At 37.0% G+C, this 22,871-nt stretch overlaps 1 protein-coding gene across 4 annotated transcripts in view; it reads left to right on the top strand.

Moving 5' to 3' along the window:
• The window catches only part of LOC149702776 (uncharacterized), a 39,038-nt gene that overhangs the window by 4,907 nt on the left and 11,260 nt on the right, over positions 1-22,871 (top strand). For 2 of the 4 annotated variants that reach the window (XM_089866692.1, XM_089866691.1), the window contains exons 2-4: positions 17,566-17,776; positions 20,190-20,301; positions 22,293-22,433. In XM_089866692.1, the coding sequence (XP_089722818.1) occupies positions 17,567-17,776; positions 20,190-20,301; positions 22,293-22,433 (463 nt within the window). In that variant the 5' untranslated portion in view covers position 17,566. Of the gene's footprint in view, positions 1-6,228; positions 6,956-17,481; positions 17,777-20,189; positions 20,302-22,292; positions 22,434-22,871 lie in introns of those variants that run through there. The other 2 variants (XM_089866689.1, XM_089866690.1) reach the window with 2 other exon arrangements.

Below are 22,871 nucleotides of genomic sequence, written 5' to 3'. Positions count from 1 at the left end.
CTTGTTATCAAAAATCTTGAAAAAATATCAATATATTCCATCTCAAGGAATTGTGGGTATGGACGTTGGATTACTTAATTCTATTGCACTCTACCAGGAAATCCGTCATGTGATATCATAAGTTTATAAGATATGTTCCATAAGTGTGTCACTCGTTAATGAGAGCCTGTCATGAAGTGACGTAGGTGAAACGTCATAGATTCTCGTAAAGCGACGCCTAGTAAGGCCCTGTCAAAGGCTTAGTACAGACTAAAGAGGATGATGGACTGCAAAACCGAGTGTAGTCAATTCTCACGTCGTTCTTGAACTAGCTCTCATTAAGCCTCTAACATTACGAAGTATGGGTAGTGACATACTTATGGAACATATCTTATAAACTTATGGTGATATTAGTTGTCCAATAGAATTTTATACCCTAACGTTATCTGCTTGACAGTGCGCCCTAACTCGAAGACTCTTAAGTTATGTTAATTGCTCATAATTTCATTAATATTGCAGATAAACCCAAAATTCCAATTTTAAATACAGGGCGTTGAAAAAATAATTGGTAGGACCAAAGCACAGTGGGGCTCTATGGAATATTTTGAGTCGAAAAAGTTCTATGTCATTTTGACCCGAGTGCCCCCGTTCACAGGTTATGATTGGAATGTTTTACGGATCAAACTAGCATTGTCTGTCAGTTTATTTCTTAAATTATCCCTAAAACTCTCTAATCATCTTATGGCAAAATGTTATAGAACATTTTGGACTCAAAATATTCCATAGAGCCCCGTGCACTTCGATCAAATCACCCTTTTAAGAGGAACACCCTGTATAAACCCCTTTTTAGGCTCTTTAAAATGGAAAAGAAAAGTTACAGATTGGTTCTTCCAATTTCGAGACTATCTTCTCCATGCGGGCTAATCTACTGCACACCTATTTTGCAATTCCAAAGGCATGAATCAATCAAACCTCGTTTACGCGGGAGAAGCTAAAACTAGTCTTAACCAGCTTAGCCGAGCAGGAAAGCAATCTTTAGGTGCATGGTACCAACGCTTTGCGTTTTAAACTTTTCATAATTTCACGCCAATCTACTTTTGAAACAATGAAAAAAGACCTAATTTTCTTTACCCATTACCGACAGTGTGAGGGGGGAGGAAGAAAAAGAAATAAAAGGGAGATTTGGAAATTAATTCTTTGTAAATGCAATATCGCAGTCTAGGGTGTACCTAGTGGCTTGACTCTCCAGAACAATAGCGGGTGATACAAACACCCCCGCGTCTTTCCTATACTCCATCAGTCGATTTAAGCCTAGCGCAGGGGTCGCGAGAACGATAAAGAAATCTCCCTTGGGATGTATTACCACCAGTAATGAGAGAAAATACCACTAGGTGTCACCCGAAGACTGATTCTATTAGTCAAGGCTTAGCAAGACTGCCAAGGAAAAGGGTTGGTGGAAACAGCGAGACTCGAATGAAAGGAGATAAAAAGGGGGGAAACAAATACTGCTTTAACGCAATAGAAACGTGCATGTTACGGGCTTTTCCATTCTTCTTTGTCTCTGATTGGTGGGATCTATTATAAAGTCATAACCGTATTTGGAGGGACAAATATTTTTGATTTAACAACTACCTACCCTACCAGGAATACACACAGCTAATTGGAATCATTGCGCAGCTATTTTCTTAACGAATCTAGGTAGGCGGATTTTATAGGAAGAGCTAGACTAATCATTATGTGTAGAGTAGTGTCGGTAGAGAGGGGAGTAGACTGTGTATCCCTCCCTTTAGGCGCGCTTTTGTAAGAGGGGCTACTGTACGCGCCTGGTAGGGGGATGACACTGAGCTAAGAGATAGAAGGGTATGACGTTTGCGTACGTAGAACTTACATTACTCTATGGCCAATTTTACCTCGCGAATATACTGTCACGCTGCACGCATCTGACCTCGTGTTGCTACCAACCAATGAAATCATAGTTGGAAAGACGTCACAATTATGATTCGTGACGGAGAACTTAAGTCCAGCCCACAAAACCCCGCATTTCAAATTAACATTTGAGGTATATGGGCACAATTATTCCTATTTGATTTATGTATTCCTAACCCTACCTTCCATTCCAGTAATAATTATCTGCACTGGCCGATGGAAAAAAGTAAACTTTACATGATCTTAGTTGAAGAGGGTACTTAAGCAATGGCAACCGGGATACGCCAAAAGTACATTTTGCCTATCAGCACCCCGTATAGAGTCTCCGTGTTGGAAATGAGTTGTGTTGGGTCCTTCCCTCTCTCCAAAGACAATTTTTTTCATCAGTCCTATCTACTTTTTCTTATTCGTGTCCCCTCCAGCGCATTTGTTACAATGTTTCTTCTTATTTTCGCGCTGTTCTGTATTGCTATTGTTTGAGTGGGTGAATCTCCTCCCACACACCGTGATAATCCAGTCTACGAGAGAAACTGAGAGACCAAAGCTAGCCAGCACGGTTGGATGTAAAGAATGTTAATACGCAAAACAACCCTCTTTCTCTGCTCCTGTTTTCAAATTATTACGGTCCACTGGTCCCTTTTAGATAAGTGTGTAGTTGTAATTTCAAAGATTCCTTGAATAGATGCCTAGATTTTAGTACGCTCCTATAATCTATGAATGTTAAAGCGAGACTTTCTGGAATTGAAGCTCTTAAAATTAGCTTAAGTCCGAATCTTTTGTCTGGTCAAATGAACACGTTGTTCGTGGTTTAATTCGGAAAAATCTGACCCTTAGTATTTGCTTGAGAAAGAGGTCATTGAAAGTTTTCTTTATGCAAATTAATCCTTTAGATTTTGGGGTAGAAAATGAAGTTAGGCTCTCCTTATTTGAACTAACTTTTCATTGATGTAGACCTTTATTCGAAAGACCAGAGATATTTGAAATTAAATAGTTAGGTCCTAGGTTTTGTTTTGTCAACGGGAGGCAGATGGCAAGATATCCCTAAAACACTCAAATCTTAACATGAAAACACTAGCCCGGACTTCAAGATATCATAGAACATTTTTGACTCAAAATTTCCCAAAGAACATCCCAATTAAAATATGCCAGACTTATCAAAAACACCCTTCATTGTACACCATTTCCTCGGAACCATAAATAGCCTTTAGTAAACTTTATAGACAAGATTGATATGTTTGTTTGCCTTTAGATAAACGAGACAAACTTATCTAACTAATCACGGTTTTTTTCTTACCTTCAACCCTGACCTTTACGTTTGACCTTCAAATACGTTGAAGTAAACACGGTATATCAATCTATCTATTGAATTAGACATCTATTGGTCCGACAAGGCTTCAATAGCAACCCTATAGATCTCGGTCCCAAAAAAAGAGAGAGCTGTTCCTTACAAACATCCGACGTATACTTTTATCAGACCCGGCTTGATATTGAAATCACTCCATTGGTAGTCACTCCCTCGCACTCTTCACTAGCTCGATCAATAGATGAAATCAAGTGTAAAAAACCTTCTCCTTCAGCAGCCGAAACGTGAGAAAAAAGCGAACTGTAGTTGTGTGCAACCGTATTTGATACAAAGGGGGAATCTGAGGCGTTCTGATACGTAGTGTTAAAACTCGTAAGAAAGAAAGAAGTACTAAAAAGTGCATTTGTGCGCGAGTCTACTGGACATGCGCAATACTATACATAAGCGAATTGTTTATTTTAATGTAAAATATAAACAATTGCCAGGAAGCAATCGCCTTGCTGCAACTAGCTACTGGGTTTAAAATCCTGACTTGGTACTAATCATGTTTTATAACAGACATATTGGCAAGAAAGCTGGGTCATTCTCGTCTTTTAACTTGTAAGGTAGCTTGTCATATAATCAATGTTTGTTTTTACACGTGAATTTTGAAATCGAGAAGGCAGGACGTTACGTGATTGGTTGGAGGTGCAAATTTCAAATTATGTATGAAATCTAAAGAAACTTATTTTGACTTTAAAATCATTCGGAGATTGGTTCAGAATGTTTCACAATGCAGATTGGTCTTATTATAGAAGAATCGATAAAAATCACATTATTTTCATTTTCACTCGCCCTTTAATAGACTAGCAGCTGGACGTCAACGTATATTGGGGAGTGTCGAAACTATAGGCTGTGGTGAAACGTGCACATTCGTAATATAATTCGTGAAATGCATGTTTTATCTATAAGGTATAACCGGAACACATAGGTTTCTTCGACTTGGAATCTTTAACTTTCCATTTTCTTAACCTTTCTACTTGAACTAAATGGGAGGAGGTTTAGAAACCGTCACCCCTGGCGTCATATCTAATGTATTTGAACTTAGAAGCCAAGTGACGTTGACGTAGCTATGGACCTATCCTCGCCGAACCCAAAGGAAAACAATTTATCGTTGCATTGTGTGAATAGCCAATGAAACTCGAGGAAGGAAGAGCGTGCGGTTTAACAAAATTTAAATCCCTCCCCTTACCTTCAATCACATATAAGTATTGGGTCTATGACTACAGAAAGATTCCAAGCAGAAAAAATCTATGTATTCTTTAGTATAATAAATCTTTCAAGCTTTGCTGCCTAAACACGAATGAATTTCTAGTGATGAAGTCTGTCTTTTCGCATAAATATAAATTATCTACTTTAAAGCGCCCTTTTTCCACTTGCTAAGTCTTCTTTCTGCGTTCTTCTAGCTCTAGTTTTCTTCTCAAATGCCTAGAAAAGGCCCAAAACTGGTGGGTTCTCGTTAAAATTGGGTGGACAGCATTCTTTCCGAGTCGTCGTAGCCACGTACAGTTTATAAGTTACAGTATTAGAAAGAAGTGAAGAGAAGAAAGAGATTTTCGCATTTGAATCTAGCTTATTTTCGCGGTGATATATTCGTTTCATTTTGGGAAGCCCCTTTTCTCGAGCCACCCCGTTATCTTATTTGCATAATAAAACACTTCACCACTCTTAAAAAGGGGGTGTTAAGCAAAAAAAGATGTACTTGCTGGCACATATAATCTTGGTGTAAATATGTACTATAATAGGTTTTGGTTGAATCTCCTGAAAAATTATTATACCAAGTGAACGGATGATTTTAGACTTCAATAGCCCTTCAAAGTTTGGTTTCACATAGCATCTTGAAAGAAACCGTAAAGTATATAAGTCTAGTTAGCGACATAATGGGTGGAAATGTTTGTATATACGTCACTGAATTTAAACTACTGCTTTACTTTAGTAGGTAGTGTTAGGTTAGGCAGATACTATTAATCAACGTTCAATAAACTATGATTTAATAAAGGGTGATATGTCTGGCATAAATTAGACGATTTTGAGTCGAAACTTTTGTATCTCCATTTTGCCCTGAGGGACACTGTTTTCGAGTTATGATTACATTGTTTTAGGGATGACCCCTTAATTAAATTAGAAATCATTGTCATTCAGTTTCTTAATTAAATTTAAGGGATTATCCGTAAACTACTCCAAACATAAGATGAAAACAGTGGTCTGGACATTAAAATGTCATAGAGCACTTTCGACTCAAAATATCCCAAAGAACATCACCCTTAATTTATGTCAGACTTATCAGAAACACCTTGTATATTGCAAATCCCTACGTGATAGCGACTTTACAGGATTATAAGGCCTACATGTTTATTAATTGTACGCCCTTTCAGACGAGGGCGGCTCCCTTAATTATTGGAAGCACAGAAAAAATAGTAAAATAGACATACAGTACAAAATACAAAATGTAGTTTAAATACGAGCCTATAGAAAGGCTTAACCGCACCAGTCTCGTGTTCAGTGAAAAACTATCTCCTAAACGTTATCTTTTATTTTCTTCCTTTAATATACCCTATTAAAATTTAGTTAAAATCCCTTTTAAAAGATTATTTCGTTACAACGAATTACTAAAAGCACCATTAAAATTTTTTATAATGGACGTTTAACCAAAAAAATACAAAACTACGAAATTCTAAACCATAGTACATTTTTCTCGCTTTGTTCATTCAGCCATTCAGCGAATCTGAATGCCTTCAATACCTTTTAGGGATCTTTATCTTATCAACTCGATTTCATAAATGGCATCCTTCCTTTCAAGAGTAAGTTAATAAAGAGTGAGGATCTTAACATCTCAATTGAGCAAGTAGAAATGGAAAGCTGCTTTATAATATTTTGCCCAACCCTTAGTTCAATAGAGAGTCTTCCATGCTCTCAGTTGATTTGTATGTTTGTTATTCTTAAAAGTTAAAACCCACTAAGGGACCCGACACATCCAAATCAATCTCGGAACCCATTGCGTCCTAGTTACCACATTTTAGCATCCGAACCCCTAAGGGGGTATTTCGTTACAGCGCAAAACCTAAACTTTCCTTACTTCCTTCCTTTCGTTCGTTCTTTTACGGACGCCCCCTATCTAAAAAGGCATACCCTAGGAATAGGACTCGGCTCAGCCTCCTCGGGAAGAGGTTTTTCCCTCAAAATCTATTCACAGTTGCCTGAGACCCGAGAAGCTCAGAAGCGCAAGAGGAGAGAGAGCCTGTCTGAGTGAGAGAGAAAGAGAAAGGCGGACGCGGTGCGGTGTCGATCTGCTGTGCAGTTTTCTGCTCCCCATGTTCCTTATCCAACAGTAGAGAGACGACGGAAACCAGCTCGTGTGCCGCGACGATTCGCTCGTTGCTGCCTGCCAAAGAGAGTTCTATCCTCTTCTCGTTGCTAAGGAACGGAGCAGTTTCCCCGAGCCCTAAAAATGATTAGGCTTAAGCCTTAGTTTTCCCTTCTTTTCATTCTCCATCCTCTGGAGAAGGAGGAAGAATTATTTTTAGATCTTCGAAATTATATCATCACACGAGCTGCTGTGTCCTTTCTGGTGATAATTGTGTGCCGGTTCTCGTATTATTTAAATTAATTTTAAATACTTCCGAGAGTTGACGATTTTTGGTGTGTTCGTCCGCGGTTTTTAAGGGATATTTTTGATTCTAAAAAAACTGACAAAATTGACTCTGGCAGGTAAGCCTCTTTTCTGGCATTATCATCCCTTAGGTGTTTCACTCAAGTTGTAAAATATTTTTTCCTTCCACCCACACGAGTTAGGCTTAGATGCTACGTATAGTTTTAAATCTACGGCTTAACTTAATAGGTGCGTGTTATTATTGGTTTTAAAAAGAGCAACGTTAATGGCATGCCTGCCGTGTATACGCTGGAATGCGGTGGACTTTGTAGGCCTAGAATTTGTTACTTCATGCCTCATGAATTAAACATGCAAAATTATTACTTTCCACTCCAGTCTAGTCTCCAGAAGCTAAGCTAGTGGATTTGCTAGAGAGGTTTCTAGGTACTGCATGTCTGTTATTAAAGTAGACGTGCAACGTAAAATTTTATTGGCTTTAAATTGGTACTAGACTGATTGAATTATGGTTAAACTGAAAGATAAACAAGGTTTTGTTTGAAATTTCTCACATAATCGATTAAAATCATAATTTTGTGAAAATATACCCAATGAGAGATATGGTTATTTAACGTTACATTACCTTATTTTCTATTGAACTTCTATAGTTTTAAGTAACTGAAGTTCAATGATTAATATGTATTAAAAGAGTATAAACTTTCTAATGTTGAAAGACATATTGAAAATTACATTTTAAAGAAGTTTAGTCCTTATGCGGCTTGGACAGCGCAAATTATCATTGAAATAATGTTTTGGAGTCTTCCAAGCCGCTCATATTATATCCAGAATGCGCTGGTAACTGAATTCAACCATTATTTGATTAGTTTTACCTTTCATTGGTTTGTTGATTCCAAGACCAAATAAAATGGACATATCTTTTAAGTGGCCTTCAATATGGCGCTCAGAAAATATTTCAAGGTTATAGGCTTAGTTATACCATAAGTTTATAAGATGTTTCATAAGTATGACACTTCCTATACTTCGTAATGTTAATGACTTACTAAGAGCTAGTTCAAGAACGACAAGCGAGAATTGACTACACTCGGTTAATTTTGCAGTCCATCTTCCTATTTAGTTTGTACTAAGCCTTTGACAGTGCCTCACCAGGCGTCACTTTACGAGAATCTAAGACGTTTCACCTACGTCACTTCATGACAAGCTCTCGGTAACCAGTGAAAAACATATCTTATGAATTTATGGTCATACTGAAGTCGGGTATGCAACCATGAAGCCAAAATTTATCTTTCACATCTACTTTAAGCTTGGCTACACTTAAGATATTTCATAATTTTGGCCCGTTCCCCGTTTCCCCACGTTTTATGGTCTTTTCAGCTGATGAGTTAAGTTTTAGGCAGCCCCCGAAAGCTAGCCAATAAATACTTCTCCGCTGTAAGCTTGTATATGGGATTTTTTGAATTTTAACGTTTTAGGCTTTTAAGGTTTGTTTTTATGCGCCAGGAATTTCGAATTTTCAGAGTGATGTATGAAAGGTACTTTAGAGAATTGGTTATTTGAGTTACCTTGAAACGTTGCTAGACGCGTGAATGCATTCAGGGTTTTTGGGGATGATGTATTTTTGGTCTATTTTTAACTCTAAAATAACGCTTTGTGGTTTCTAATTATAACTTTTAATCTGGTGATGGATTATTGGGGTCATCGTACAATTAGTAAATTGTTCTATGGCTAATTTGTTATTGGAATCTTGAAAGTGATCTTTCACAAAATTTTGTGTTAATGCAATTATGTAGAGTGTTCCTGCAAAGTTGCTGGGAATACCTCGGTGTACTGAGGTGTTTTGTTTCACGTATAATACTCTACGCAAATATTCCCTTGGTCGACCAATCGGTGTTCTAATTTACGACCTTGTATCTTTCATCTCTCCGACGGAAATAGCTTAGCTTTTGAGGGATTAGCCGAGTAATTTTGTTTTTGGTTATTATAGATTATTAGTGCAAAACCTGATAAATGTAATTCGGTTTGCCTGCGTTCGTTTATTAGTGAGTTTTTAATTATTATTGTTAAAGTAATAGATAAAATTTACTCTCTGACTGTTCAATTGTCATTTCATTAATTTTTCGAAAGCATCTGGAAGCTGACTTCCAGGGGTAAACCTAGTAATGTATTTCCTACCGGCCCCTGTAAAACCTTTACCCGCAATACATCTGTGTGCAATATTTATTTTTTAAGAAATTCATTATTGCTTAATTCTCTACCAATTTAGTCGTTTTTTGGTGTAAAATTACACTCTACATGTTCTGATTAAAAACGTGAAAAGGCTATTTTTTCCTTATATGGTTGGGCCCGTTGTATTAGTTGCAATGCTCTTTTCTAATTTAACACAAAAATACATTGTTTTATTGGAATGTTAGCTTAGGGCTACTGAACTAAATAGAGAGAATGTAGTCTCTGACTGTTCAATTGTAATTTTTCAATATATTTTAAAAAACGTCTAAAAGCTGACTTCCAGGGGTAAACTTAACAATGTATTTCCTACCGGCCCCTGTAAAACGTTTACCCGCAATACATTAATGTACAATATTTCTTATAAAATTCATATCTTCCTTAATTATGAACCAATTTAGTATGTTTTGATATTAAATTGAATATTAAATTACGTTCTACATGTACTGAGTAAATAGTTGACAAAACAAACAGATATAGAACGGGAAACTTCAAAATTTAATTGTATGATAGGGAAAATTGCATTATAGGCTACGTTGGGTATTCAATTTTAAAAAATTGAATATTTTTAATGCTTTTCCTCTAATTTAAACGTAACAACAACGCTTTATAGTAGAACCCAACCTTAAAGCTAAGTGTTGAAAATATGGGAAAATTTACCCATACAATAGCAATTTATTTAGTAAACATAAACTTAACAACTCACTTTTCCAAAGCATATAATTTCAAACAATCGGATTATAGTACGTCTCTGAATTCGTAAAAGACAGATTAAATCTACCTTGAAACTGCCTTCCTGCAATGCACGTCATTACGCCGTCTCGCTAAGCCTAAACCTAACCGATTAGATCCACGTGAGTGTCTAAATTTGGCCTATTTATTTCCCCATGGAGACCAAAATGCGGGATATGAACGAGAGAGCGCGAGAGTCTCTCTAGTCGATAATTCTAAATTACGATCTTCCAATAAACCATACCGAGCGTGTGTATCCATGATAAATAAAGGCAACCCAAGAGAGTAAAGGGTGTTTTCCCGTTTTCCGACCCCTGTTAGATGGCGTTTGATATTGAATAATCAATATTTGGCTCGTCTGCAAGCTGTGTACCCTTTACAGGGATGCACAAAAAGCTGGGAATAAGCTAGGATTCAAGCGAGGCTTTCAAACAAAGAATATTCAATAGGATTATAACCCTTCCTCTTTAAAATACAGGGCGTTTCTGAAAAGTCTGCCATAAATAAAAGGGGTGTGTGTTCTTAGGGTCAAATTTAGTGGGAAATGTCAAAGAATATGTGGTCTACAACTTTTAGTTAAGGCAGGGATAGATGTAATTTTAGAAGCAGGAATGGAGAACTGTTTTTATTTAGTTCAGTCCGACTCATAGCCCAGTATAGAGCCCCTTCCTCCAACTCGTAACCAAAAGTTTAAATTATCTTAAGGCAGGGATAGATGTAATTTTAGAAGCAGGAATGGAGAACTGTTTTTATTTAGTTCAGTCCGACTCATAGCCCAGTATAGAGCCCCTTCCTCCAACTCGTAACCAAAAGTTTAAATTATCTTAAGGCAGGGATAGATGTAATTTTAGAAGCAGGAATGGAGAACTGTTTTTATTTAGTTCAGTCCGACTCATAGCCCAGTATAGAGCCCCTTCCTCCAACTCGTAACCAAAAGTTTAAATTATCTTATTGGTTCACTTAAACTACGTTTTGATGACATTGCTGACTGTGAAGGCGAAAAATACGTAATTCCTTTTTACCTCTGTCGCTATGACCCGCCTCTTCTTTCTTTGACGCGCTCCCAGATTACTCTGTTCTCCGTTCGTACTTCTAAAGTTAAATCTATCCCTGTTATTGAGATATGGGGTCCCAAACATTGATTGTCCTCTAAAACAAGGCAATGGTCATATACCAGAGTACGCACACTTTAAGCCATTTAATAGTACACTTCTGCTAAATAGAGACTCAATATTGAAGGCTGATATATCTTACTCCGTGCACATGTGTTGGCTATTTCCTTGTTATTTTGAATGCTATAGACTCCGTGTTATTCGGCACTTTATACTCAGTTTAGATCTAAAGAACACTGTACCCTTTCACTTATGGCAGACTTATCAGAAACACCTCGTATATTCAAACTGAATTGGAAGCATTTCTGAACTGTTACAATTTGGGATAAAAATCGAAAAATTTATATTGAGCTTTGAATTTACTCTTACATTGACCTACGATTGTGGTTTTCACTTCTAATTAATATGGGGTCACGTGTTTTGGATGGACAGTATCAACGGTTGTAGAGCGTATATTGAACTTACAATGGTCGAAATTTCATGGCTCTGTAACCAATTTTGGTGGTTTAGTCAAAACTTTGTCCTCATGAATAATTTATTTTGTTTATGGTTAAAATTTTCCGTAGAAGAAAAATTTGATCTGAGAGTTGATTTTGGAAGTGTACGCCCTACCTCCTCCCCAACTCTCCTTTTCTCAAGAGATCGGATAGTTAGTTTTCTGGTGGGCGTGGTTGCAACTTCAGTTTATTTCTCAAATTTTACATTTTGAGATAAATATTTTTAAGGTATAACGTGTGGGTTTAATATAGCTAGCATATTTTTTTATTAACGCGATAGACGTAAATGTCCGACACCTCGATGTCTCTTTCTATTTATATTTTCTTACTCGGCAGCTGGCGTTTTTACAGAGTACAAATTTAGGCAAAATGATCCAATAACAACCTTAGAGAAATCAAAAACTTCCTCCTAGCAATTGAAGGAAAAGCATTTTTGCTTCTATTTACGCTGAGCGGGCGAAAATTCTATTTGATTAAATTTAATATTTTAGTGTTTTTCGTTTTCCCTCGAATATTTTTATATTGGATGTTTTTTCAAATAAAGGTGAATCACCCGGGATTTAAAGTTAAAAAAAAACATTCGCTTAAATACTTTTTAAAGGGTCGATGAATTGATACAAAATATAACTTTTACTGTAACGTTTTTCCACCTAAATATTTTAGAAAATAGCTAAGAAATCTGGAATCTCAAAACAAAATATGTCAAATTTTTTGATGTGTTTCTTCAAGTTAGTTAATCGTATAATATTACAAGGATAGACAGTCTGATTCGGTTAAATATACGTGGTGTTTCTGATGAGTCAAGTATAAATTAAGGTGGATGTTCTTTGGGCGTTTTTGAGTTGGAAATGTTCTATGACATTTTGCCGTCCGGGCTATGCCTGACAAAAAGGAAGTCCGAAATACCTTACAAATGAAGTATGCCAATTCACATAAGCTTCAGTAGACTCCAGACAGTACTAAGAGGCATTATCTCTATATTTAGAGAACTTTATCATCATCTAGGATTTTTTGCCTATACAAGAGGAATATTTTATGGCAAATGACATTATAATAGGATACTTCTCAGAAAGATTTTTATGTACTTCTGGGATTTGGGATTTTTAGATTTTTAAAAGAAAATATATTTTTTTGTGAAAAAGCTTCAAATATATGAAGTAGAAAATAAGTTTTATTTACAAAAAGAAGGATGACTTTGTGAATTGAATTGAAATATAAAAACCGGCGTATTATTCCAGCACATACAAGCATGAGTAACGTATTAACAATAAGTATGAAACTTCCCCATTGCCGCAATGTTACATTTCTTTGCCTAACCAAGGGTCGCTTCATCGATTGTTTTGAAATATAACGAGAATTTGCGGAAACCATGTTTAACCCTACCTGAGTGTCTGTTATATTCCTGTAATGAATTCAATTATATTAGGAATGCATACAGTTAATTGGAATAATTGTGCCCCCATATATTCCATGTTAATTTCGATGCGGGTTTTGTGAGTCGGGCTTGGGTGCTATATACTTCACGCCTCATAATTCGGACTTCTTTCTAAATGTTACTTCATTGGCTGGTATCAAAGCGAGATCCCAGATTCACGCGCAAGGTGCAACGCCAGTGAGATAGATTATTTGTCAGTTAAAATTCGTCATAAATAATGAGTAGTCTAGCTCTTCCCACAAAATCCACCTAGATACGTTGAGTTAAAATGGACCCACAATGATTCCTAGTAGCTGTATGCATTCCTTATTATATACATAACATTTCTGAAGGTAGTAAGTACTTCACCTATAAAAACTCCCCGGGACAATAACAAGAAAACACATTAAATTTTATTTTAGCGCAGACAGTCGAGGACTTCTATTCAGGCTCTAAAACACCTTAGAAAAATTATAGAGCTTCAATATAATTCGTCTACATCTGGTCTATTTTTAGCTTTTATTTGCTGTAAATCGAAGAATTTCCCAACACAAGTTTACACAACACTCAACGCTTCACCTGTAGCGCTTGAAAAGCGTTTAAAAAACGAACTCTGCCCACGAAATGGACAGCGTAGACTAAGTCTTAAGTTTTTTTAACACTTTAGCTAAATCTTTTCTGAGCCAGACACCATTTATAGTCGCTGAATAGACGTAGTGCTCCTTAAGTTCCAAAAATTGTCCGAATTTTTCAAATGGTTTTAGGTGAAACCGGGCTTAACTCTTTTGACCGTGGGTCATTCGTGTTACTAATCTGAGGGGTTCTACACTTGGTAAAATTGTAATAGCACTTTTGTGATTTTATCTTAAATGAAAAGCTCAGGTAACATAACATTATACCTTAAAAGAACTGTAACGCCATAGGTTAAGTGGTGTCTGCTAAATCGAAACTCTTAGCCCTACGGGATTGGTTGAATTCTCACAGGCAGAGAGAGAGGTAAGGTTCGATTTAGCAGACGCCAATAAAGCAATGGCAGCGAAGTAGTCCTTGTTTTTAAGACTAATTAAATGCAAATTATTTTGTAATAAGAGAGATATTTATATTTTATAATAATTTTCCTTTTATATTTAGAAAAAGGCCGTTATTTTGGGTGTACCTCGTATGAGCAGTTCCCGGTAGAGCAGTTCTCGAAATAGCAGCCGCGATTCCAAAAAAACAGCGGCGTTCTTCAAAACTGCTGTTTTAGAAATAGCGGCTGCTATTTTGGGAAATAGCAGTGTTTGTCTTCAGTTTCGAGTATTTCTTAACTATACAGTTATATTCGTTGTTTTCGAAAACTACCTTTTTCTGTGATCATTTAGTCAGTAATATGACCTACTAACGGATCGTGTTTTTAAAGTACACTTAAATATTACACTATTCTTCAGGCTGTATCAGTTTACAATCCTAATACCAGAATATAAAATATTTCAAGAAAGCTTATTTTATTTCGGAAGTAGATAATTGTAAAGAGTAATTTTTTGGAAAAGGCATATTATTATTTGGGAAGTGAAAGATGACAAACAACAATATTTTGGAAAAGGCGTAACATTGTTACACCTTTTCCAAAATATTACTAACCTAAGTCTAACCAATCAAAACAAAACCTAAAAAACCCAAACGAACCGAACCCAACATAACCAAACCAAACCAAACCTAACTTAACCTAACCTAACCAAACCTAAACTAACACTATTGGGGGTTCAAATAATCAACTTGATGCTAACCATATCTGACCTAGTTCTATTTAAGTTCATATAACACAGCGTACACCATAAAAAAGAACAGTAGTTTTTGGCATTCCTGTTTTTCTGCTCTTTAGAGAACTGCTGTAATGGTACGCCGCGTTTACGAGAACCGCTGTATCGGTAACTGTTGTAACGGGTAAACTGCCATTTCGGGAAACCGCTATTTAGAGAACTGCTGATATGAGGACCGCTATTATGGAATCCGCTCATACGGGAACCGCTCATCTGAGGGCTTCCCGTTATTTTTAGGTATAATGTTATGTTACCTGAACTTTCCATCAATTTTTCGAAAGCATAAATGAAGGACTAGGTTTCGTTTCTCTGCGAAGTCTTTTGTACTACTAAATATTTAAAGAATATAATTTGAATGAGTGTTGAACACCTCAGTCAGTTATTAAATGTGGCTTTCGATAGAAAGTTTGGCTAAACTAAAAACCAGAGAAAGTGATGAAATAAACAACAAAAAGGCATTTTCCTTTCAAACTGTAGCAACTCATGTTATTTCTTGATAGGAGATGTCGCATTCAAAGGTATAACGCTGCCATTTCTATTTTTCTTGATTCACCCTGAGGTTACAATACGTTATACATTGGTCCCTTTTTCATCTCAATAGGGAATTTAACCTCAAACTAAGTATGGCTGTATTGCATTTCACGACTGAACTTTATTTGGTCTACTCCATTTCCTTTGAAAGTTCTATATGTTTAATGGATGAAAGAAACTTTTTGACGCAAAAAGTTATGAAAGCAATATCGGAGTTTTTTTGTCTAAAAAAAATGTGATTCGCTTTTACTAGCCAACATTTTTCTATAGGATCGAAAGGATGATGAAAATATTAAAAACCTTGGAAAATTTCGATATGAAGTCTTTCTTTAACGGTTTTAACCTTATGGGCTATAACACCAATTGAAGGAAGAAAAACAAACTTAATCTGTCTGTTAGTAACGCTCTGACAGCGTTTTGCTTTCGTAACATCATTAGTCTTTGTAAATTTAGTAATAGTAACTTAAAATATTAGCCAAATTACCATTTAATAAAAATAAACGGGGATAGATTTAATTTTTGAAGTAGGAATGGAGAGCAGAGTAATGTGGGCGTGCGTCAAAGTCCCGGACTCCCTTCCACGGGACCGGGGGTATGAAAGAAGAGGCGGGTCATAGCGACAGAGGTAGAAAGGAATTACGTATTTTTGGCCGTCTCCATCAGCAACGTCATCAAAACGTAGTTTAAGCGAGCCAATAAGATAATTTAAACTATTCGTTACGTGTTGGAGGGAGGGGCTCTATACTGGGCTTTGAGTCGGACTAAAGTAAATACTAACCGTTCTCCATTCCTACTTCTAGAATTAAATCTATCCCTGATATAAAATAATTCTTTTGAAGTTGAAACAATAAATTTCTTAAACTATCTTTAAAAAGAAATTATTTTAGCATTTAAAATCATCAAAGATTTTAGTGATGGGTTTTATAAAGTGGGTTTTTATGGTGATTAAAACCCTTGGGTTTTTTGTTTGAACCCTGGAGACTATACGTCTGATCTGAAGAAAATCCTTACATTCTTGATTTCACGTACTTTGTAAGAGGTCGTGAGTGGAAATCACTGCATACTTTTCGAGTCTAGGCGCGGTCTTTTCGTGTTTTTTAATCAAAACCGGCGCCCTATTTTCCATTATCGCGAGCCAAACACAAACTGGACGTTTTACCATACCCTTACATACATCTATTCGAAGCCGCGAAAAGCTTAAGTTCAACTTTGCAAGACATTTCCGTGGAAGTTTGCATTAGTGTCAAACGCAGTGTGTAAGCCCCCAAAAATGGATTACACGCTTCATTGAATGTAAAGCAAACTCAGGAGAGTTAACCAAGCACAAATATGAAATTATTATTAGGTTTAGTCTAATCTGGAAATAACAGGCCTGAGGGTCTAGAAGTTCTAGGGAATAATATTTTTCAAAACAACGGTTAGACCTGCATTTCCACTCTGACTGGTGCAATTAGGATTAGCATAAATATTTAAGAGTAAAAACTGTCATAAACAGAGCGTTTCTGATAAGTCTGCCATAAATTGGCCTGTATAACTAGGAAATATCCGCGCATGTGCAGTAAGACATATCAGCCTAGAACGTTATTGAACCTTTATCTATGTAAGAAGTGTGCTATTAAATAGGTAGAAGTGTCCTTACGCTGGTAAAGTAAAGCTGATTACTCCACATGAGTGGATATTTAATTGTTTTAGGGAACAATCAATGTTTTAGCCCATATCTTAGTAATTAAATGTTGTAAACCTTATGTTCTTTGACACTTTTCACTCAGTTTCACCAAATGAAAGCACATTCTTTAACTTATGGCAGACTTATCAGAAAAACCCTGTATGTAGACCTAGTACAGTTAGCATTAACTACCATATTTATATTTTTCTACGTGTATTACAAACAAAATAGCCTGCATTTTATCTTAATGATTCTAATCGGAAATAGTCCATTCTGATGCCACCTGAATACTTCAACCTTGTCGTTAAAATAGCCTTGTAAAAAAAGCAAAAAGAAAAAGTACCAATTTGGAACCTAAACGACCGTTAGGAGATGGTAAGGCAAGTTAGACTTTGAAATAAAAAAAAATCCCTGAAAACTCAGACATTTTCAAAGTAATGACGAGGAGAACAGTGCGTGTAAGGGCCTTCAAAAGTCGTCCGAAATAAAACATTAGGAAAGGGCAAGGCTTAACGATCCCAAATGCTCTCTTTTACTTCTTGAATCGAGCCCTCCTGCTGGAGTCCTCGTATATAAACAATAAATTAAAACTACCTCCGGAAGACCTAAGCCTTTCTTTCCTTCTCCGTCTCATACCTCTCATCTCTTCCTTCTACGTGTAGCGAAACCTAAGGCCTAAGCCTTGATCAAGTTAAGCCTCGGTTCGTGCCTAAAGAGTGGTCTATTCTTTTATTTAACAGGATGGCGGCAGCGACGACGACGACTACAACCACCTCGAGCATTAGCGGTGGAAATTCGCCCTCGACGGATAGCGCGGCGATAAAACCGGACTCGCTCAGCGTGCAACTTAATTTGAATCTGTACAATTTCGACAACCCGGATGCCCAATTTTGCCCTTACGTCCTGACAAGCCCGAGATCTTTAGAAGCCTGTTCCAACCTTGGAGTCAAGGTATACAATGTTTTTCTAAGCCTAACTTTGTAACGGTTTAATCCAAGAATCAATGAACAAGCATAAAAGTAATCAAATGAGGGGTTTCAATTTTAAATATTGAAGCGCGACTATTTGGAAGCCTATCCACCATTGTTAACTGTATTTTAAAAATAAAAGAGTGACTGAATTTGTGCAAGTCAGAATTCATGTCGCAACTAATGGGAAGTGGCAGTGCATATCAGTACTGAGAAAATATAACCAGAGGAAAAAATAGAAGCAACACAGGGAATTATTATCTCCACGTCTCCACTGATAAATCCTTGAACTCTGGGGGCTGGCACAGTTCGAAACTCACGGTATTTTGCCATGGAATAGCGACAGTAAAGGGATGTGATAAAAGCTTTCCCTTCATATTTAAGTTTCGTCATGGCACCATAAATACTAATTGTGTGTTTTCCTGGTACAACGTAAAAGCTGTTTAATATAATTCAATATATTTCGACATGATCCACAACTCTCCAAATCATTGTCATTGCATCACATACTTCTAGGGTAGTAATAGTAGACATCTGATGAAACCAACGTGACTAATTTATACTCCAGATAGAGGCGTTGAACGCGTTCCAAAAATGGTTTCGCTTGACCATCTTGAAAGCAAAAAGGAATGAATTAATCTTACAATCACTTACGCACTAGTTTTATGTCTACACAGCTTTTATTTAATTGTGAGTGGAATAAGGTCCCCATAGAATGGATTACCAACCTAAGCCTAATACATCTTATAAGCGACATTAGAAACAACTAAAGATAAGGGGATAGCTAGCCCAAAATCATTTATTCTGTGATGTTTTTCTTGGACTGAAACCCGCAGGGACATTGGTGATACGACGGCTATGGGTCGGGTTATATTTATCGCCACTATACGTCGGTGAGTTTCAAGATTGGTGGAAGACTAGTCGACAGAAGCTGAAAGAAATCAATAACCCCATTTGTCAAACCCGTTCTGATAAACCTAACACAGAGAAATAATAGGTTGTGATCCCCTTAGGGTTGCGTAAAGGATAAACCCATGGTTAATGTCGGACTTGGGTCATACTTTGTGTTCAAAATTGATTCGATAATAGGCCTTGGCTTCCATAAAAATTGAGGGTACCAACTGAGGTAGATTATGACTTCATAAAGGACATTCAACTATAAGAAAATGAAATGTCCTAAACCTATATTTGTTGGTTAAAAACATTATTACGTGAAAGTAACCACGTATTGATGAATTTAAACACTAAAGTTATATCAATTTAATACCAGTTATGTCAACTACTTCTCCTAAATATGTTAAATAATAGGATGTATTGTTGTAGTCTGCCAAACTAGCCTATGGACTTATTTAAAAATATCTCATTGTCTCCGTTTTAGACTCTATCGCCTCTAGGCCAGTAGACGGTCTTCGGTATATGTAGTCTTGACGACACATTGTTGAAAAATATGCTTGTAGAGTTATGAAAATTTAAAATATCACCTTATAGCAAAGGTCAGAGTTCATTTGAAGCCAGAGGATACCCTATGAAACCTGTAACCTTTTCAAACTTATTTGGGACGAAGATAGTAAATAAATGAGGACTCTCCCACGAACTATATAGTTTAGAAAGGCTGGGAACGCCCCTCTAGAAAGGTATATCTGACGTCATAACCAGTACTGGTACCGTCCCTGTAGACATAGTCGGTACTCATATCAATGCAGTACATATTTAATCGGTCTACTTTACATTCTGGGCACTCGACGATCGCTAATACATGCAGAAATAGATTATCCTTAAAGTTATCAGATGCATTGTAGCTCTTCTATCAATTTGAAATATGCACTTTTTTCCAATTTTTTTCACGTAACTCAGACAATATTTAGGCAATAAGTGATATCTAGTTTATTAGGGAGAAGGTATAAATTCGCCACATTTCCAGCTTTATCTCCAGTTCAAACGTAGCTCCGGAGTTAAGCCCCGCCTCTAAATTACAACCAGTATCTCATTGGTTCTTGAAAACTCACGCCAGCCCGACGCGAATGACGAATATTACGTATTTTCCGACTGAGGAGAGGCGAAATAGCCCGGCCTCCTTTTACGTCCCCCCTTGTATTTTGAAAGGGGACTGAGACTATGGCGCGCGAATACTTAGGCATCTTATACCTTCTCCCTAATAAACTAGATATCACTTCTAGATTTAGGTAACTATATTTGCCAAAGAACTTGTGGCATTGCGTACAACCTAATAATTTTTGTTCTGAATAAACACACTGAAAATAAAGCTTCGAATTAATTTACTTTTGGGTCACATACAGAATGATGTACGAGTTGATATCGCGGCTTCGGCCTAATTAATATTCATTTTCTGTATCCACCTATCTCGCTCTCTCTCTCTCGTCTCTGATCTCTCGTAGCCCGTGGAACTTCTACCGAAACCGTTGACTGAATTTAAGAAACAAATTCCACAAGGAACGGACGCCGATGAAGTACTCAGGCTTTACCAAGAAATGGAACAGAATAGAATCGGTAAGAGATTCTTATTTTTGCTATATAACTTATACAGTAGTATAGTTCTTTCTTTATTTCCTTTGATGTCCCGAGGATCTGAAATGAAACGTTCCGATAGCCAAGGCCTAACGGAATAAAACATCTTATTCTATTAGGCCAATACTATAGGGAATATATTGGCTTCTTTAGGGTGCAATAAGAATAGACTTTATCGAAGTTTGTCTAAAAAATAGTACCTATTTCCCAAAGAGATAAGAATACTATTGGAATTTTCAATTCCTTTTTCTTGACAAAGTTGGTTTAGATGGGATTAAAGAAACAATGAAGATATGACCTAATCTTCTAAAGAGTCTAGTGTTAACCTAGTCTTAGTGTTTTTAATTTTGAAAGCAAGTTATTCTTTCTTCACTAAAGGGGGCAAGGGAAAATTCCCCCCGCCCCCCTCTCTCTCTCTCTCTCTCTCTCTCTCTCTCTCTCTCTCTCTCTCTCTCTCTCTCTCTTTCAGCATTAACTTCAGTGCAGTTTTGTCAGACCCTTAGTGAGGCACTAGAGCCATCTCAAAAGCCTTAGTGTGACGTCACCCATGCTATAAAACCAAAGTGGTTCCAAACATGGCCGCCCGTAACGTTTTACCTAGGCACTGACGTAACAATTGAGATAGCTCTAGTTAGTGAAGTACTGAATCGAACTGAGCTGCTAGCCTTTCTCTTTACGGTCTCCTGCCTCATCAAGGGTCTGGTAAGACTGGGGGAACGGCTTTAGCTTTAGCGAAGGCCTGCACGTGATTGGCTGGGCAGGGTCGGACATATTTTATTTCTTGCTCTATGTTCACTCCCACTTAACTCTAGACTTAAGGACAAACTAAAACACAGTTATATCCGCTTCATTACCCCTTTAAGACACATTATCCGAAATGGGTTTTTGTAACTTTAGCGGCGCGACTGTGGCTTTTGTAATTTAAGATACTATGCACTAGTTGGAATTTCGAAAGCGTTTATAAAAAGAAAAAAAATAATCCTTGCTCAAGATCGATTTCAGCCTCAAACTATTCCAGGGTATAGTTCAAAAAGTTACAATGCGATAGCTCAACGGTGGCACCATTGTATAAATAGGAACATTTCAGTTATTATCAGCGCATTTCACCTTTTTTGACGTAGTTCATTGTCTGGCAACACTGAAAAGAGACATGCATATTTTCTAAATGCATTGTTCAGTGAAAACGTCACAATCGACTGCCTTCAACCAAGACCCCTTGTAAGACAAGTCAAAGTTTCAATAGCTATTTAAGCCTTCCGTCAATGATTATTTACCATTTACACACTATGCCTTCCAATATGGCGGTGATGTGGGGAAGCTAGGAATAATGGGGGAAAAACATAAGATCACGACATTACACCTCAATTCTGCCTTTGAACATCTACAAGTGTTAAAGGGTTCTTCCTACAATAAACTCGCAATCAGTCGGATTCCATTGCATTCCAGGTTGCCTGGCAACTTAGATTTTCATGAAAAAGTGCTGATAATAAGTATATTATTGTCGCCAGGAATGCATACAGCCATCAGGAATCATTGTGTAGCAATTTTCTCAACGTATCTAGGCGGATTTTGTGGGAAAAGCTAGCCTAAACGTTTTTGCGTATGAAGAATTAACATGGGATTTATGAAGGCGAGAATATTCCAATTAGCTGTATGCATTCCTTTTGTCGCATAGACCCCACTGTCCCAGTAGGCCTTTCCGACATAAAAAAGATTGTAGGCAGCCCTCAGTGCCGGAACATGCAATTTGGTTGATACATCACCGTCTCTGCGCACTCTCATGATACACAAAGGCGCCTAAACGGGAGATGGAAGGTCAGGTTTTACCAGCGTGTCTTTCCCTTTTAGTTAGATATCGAAATGGTCTGTTGTCACCTTAGCAATTCCCACGTCCCATATATATTAGATATCGAAGGAACCATTTCAGAAGTCGCTAGTCAGAAAAAGAAAACTAAAAATTCTTACATTTGCAGAGAAACTGGAGAAATGTCGATACGAAAGGAAAGCTATGATCCTTAGTCAAAAGAAGATTCAACGTTCTTTATCGGCATCTCCTCTCAGCCAAAGGAAACAAGAAAACGAATTGCACAATAGAGAGAAAGCTCACACACTCGGTAAGAGACATCCCCTTTATTTATTTGTTTTATTTCATACTGAACTCCGTGTCACAATATATATGAGAGGGTTTTAATAACGCAACAAAAAAACTACTGCATCTTGAACTGAAGGAAAAAGTCTTTCCTTTTACCCTAAAATATTGGAGTTATGAATCAAAAATAAAAACTTCAATGGCGTAGAAGAAGAAAGCCCCAAAATCGGGGCAAATATCATAAAATAGTTGCCAAATTCACCAGAACAAATTTAGCTTGGCACCATTACAGTACATAAAGCCCGTCTGTAGGATATAGTGAACCAATATCAGTCAAATCGGTTGAAACCAATCATTGGTGAAGATTTTTTTCATATTTATTTCTATCATTTTCCAAGATGAACACCATTTGCTAAAATTATTTCTTGGCAAGAACTTACCACTTAATAGGAATGATATAGCA

This window comes from Phalangium opilio, unplaced genomic scaffold, assembly GCF_054372755.1.
Source record: "Phalangium opilio isolate 3A_F unplaced genomic scaffold, DU_Popi_V2 ptg000017l_1, whole genome shotgun sequence".
NCBI lineage: Eukaryota > Metazoa > Arthropoda > Arachnida > Opiliones > Phalangiidae > Phalangium > Phalangium opilio.
Note: the sequence above shows the minus strand (reverse complement) of the source record. Positions and strands in the feature narration are given on the sequence as shown.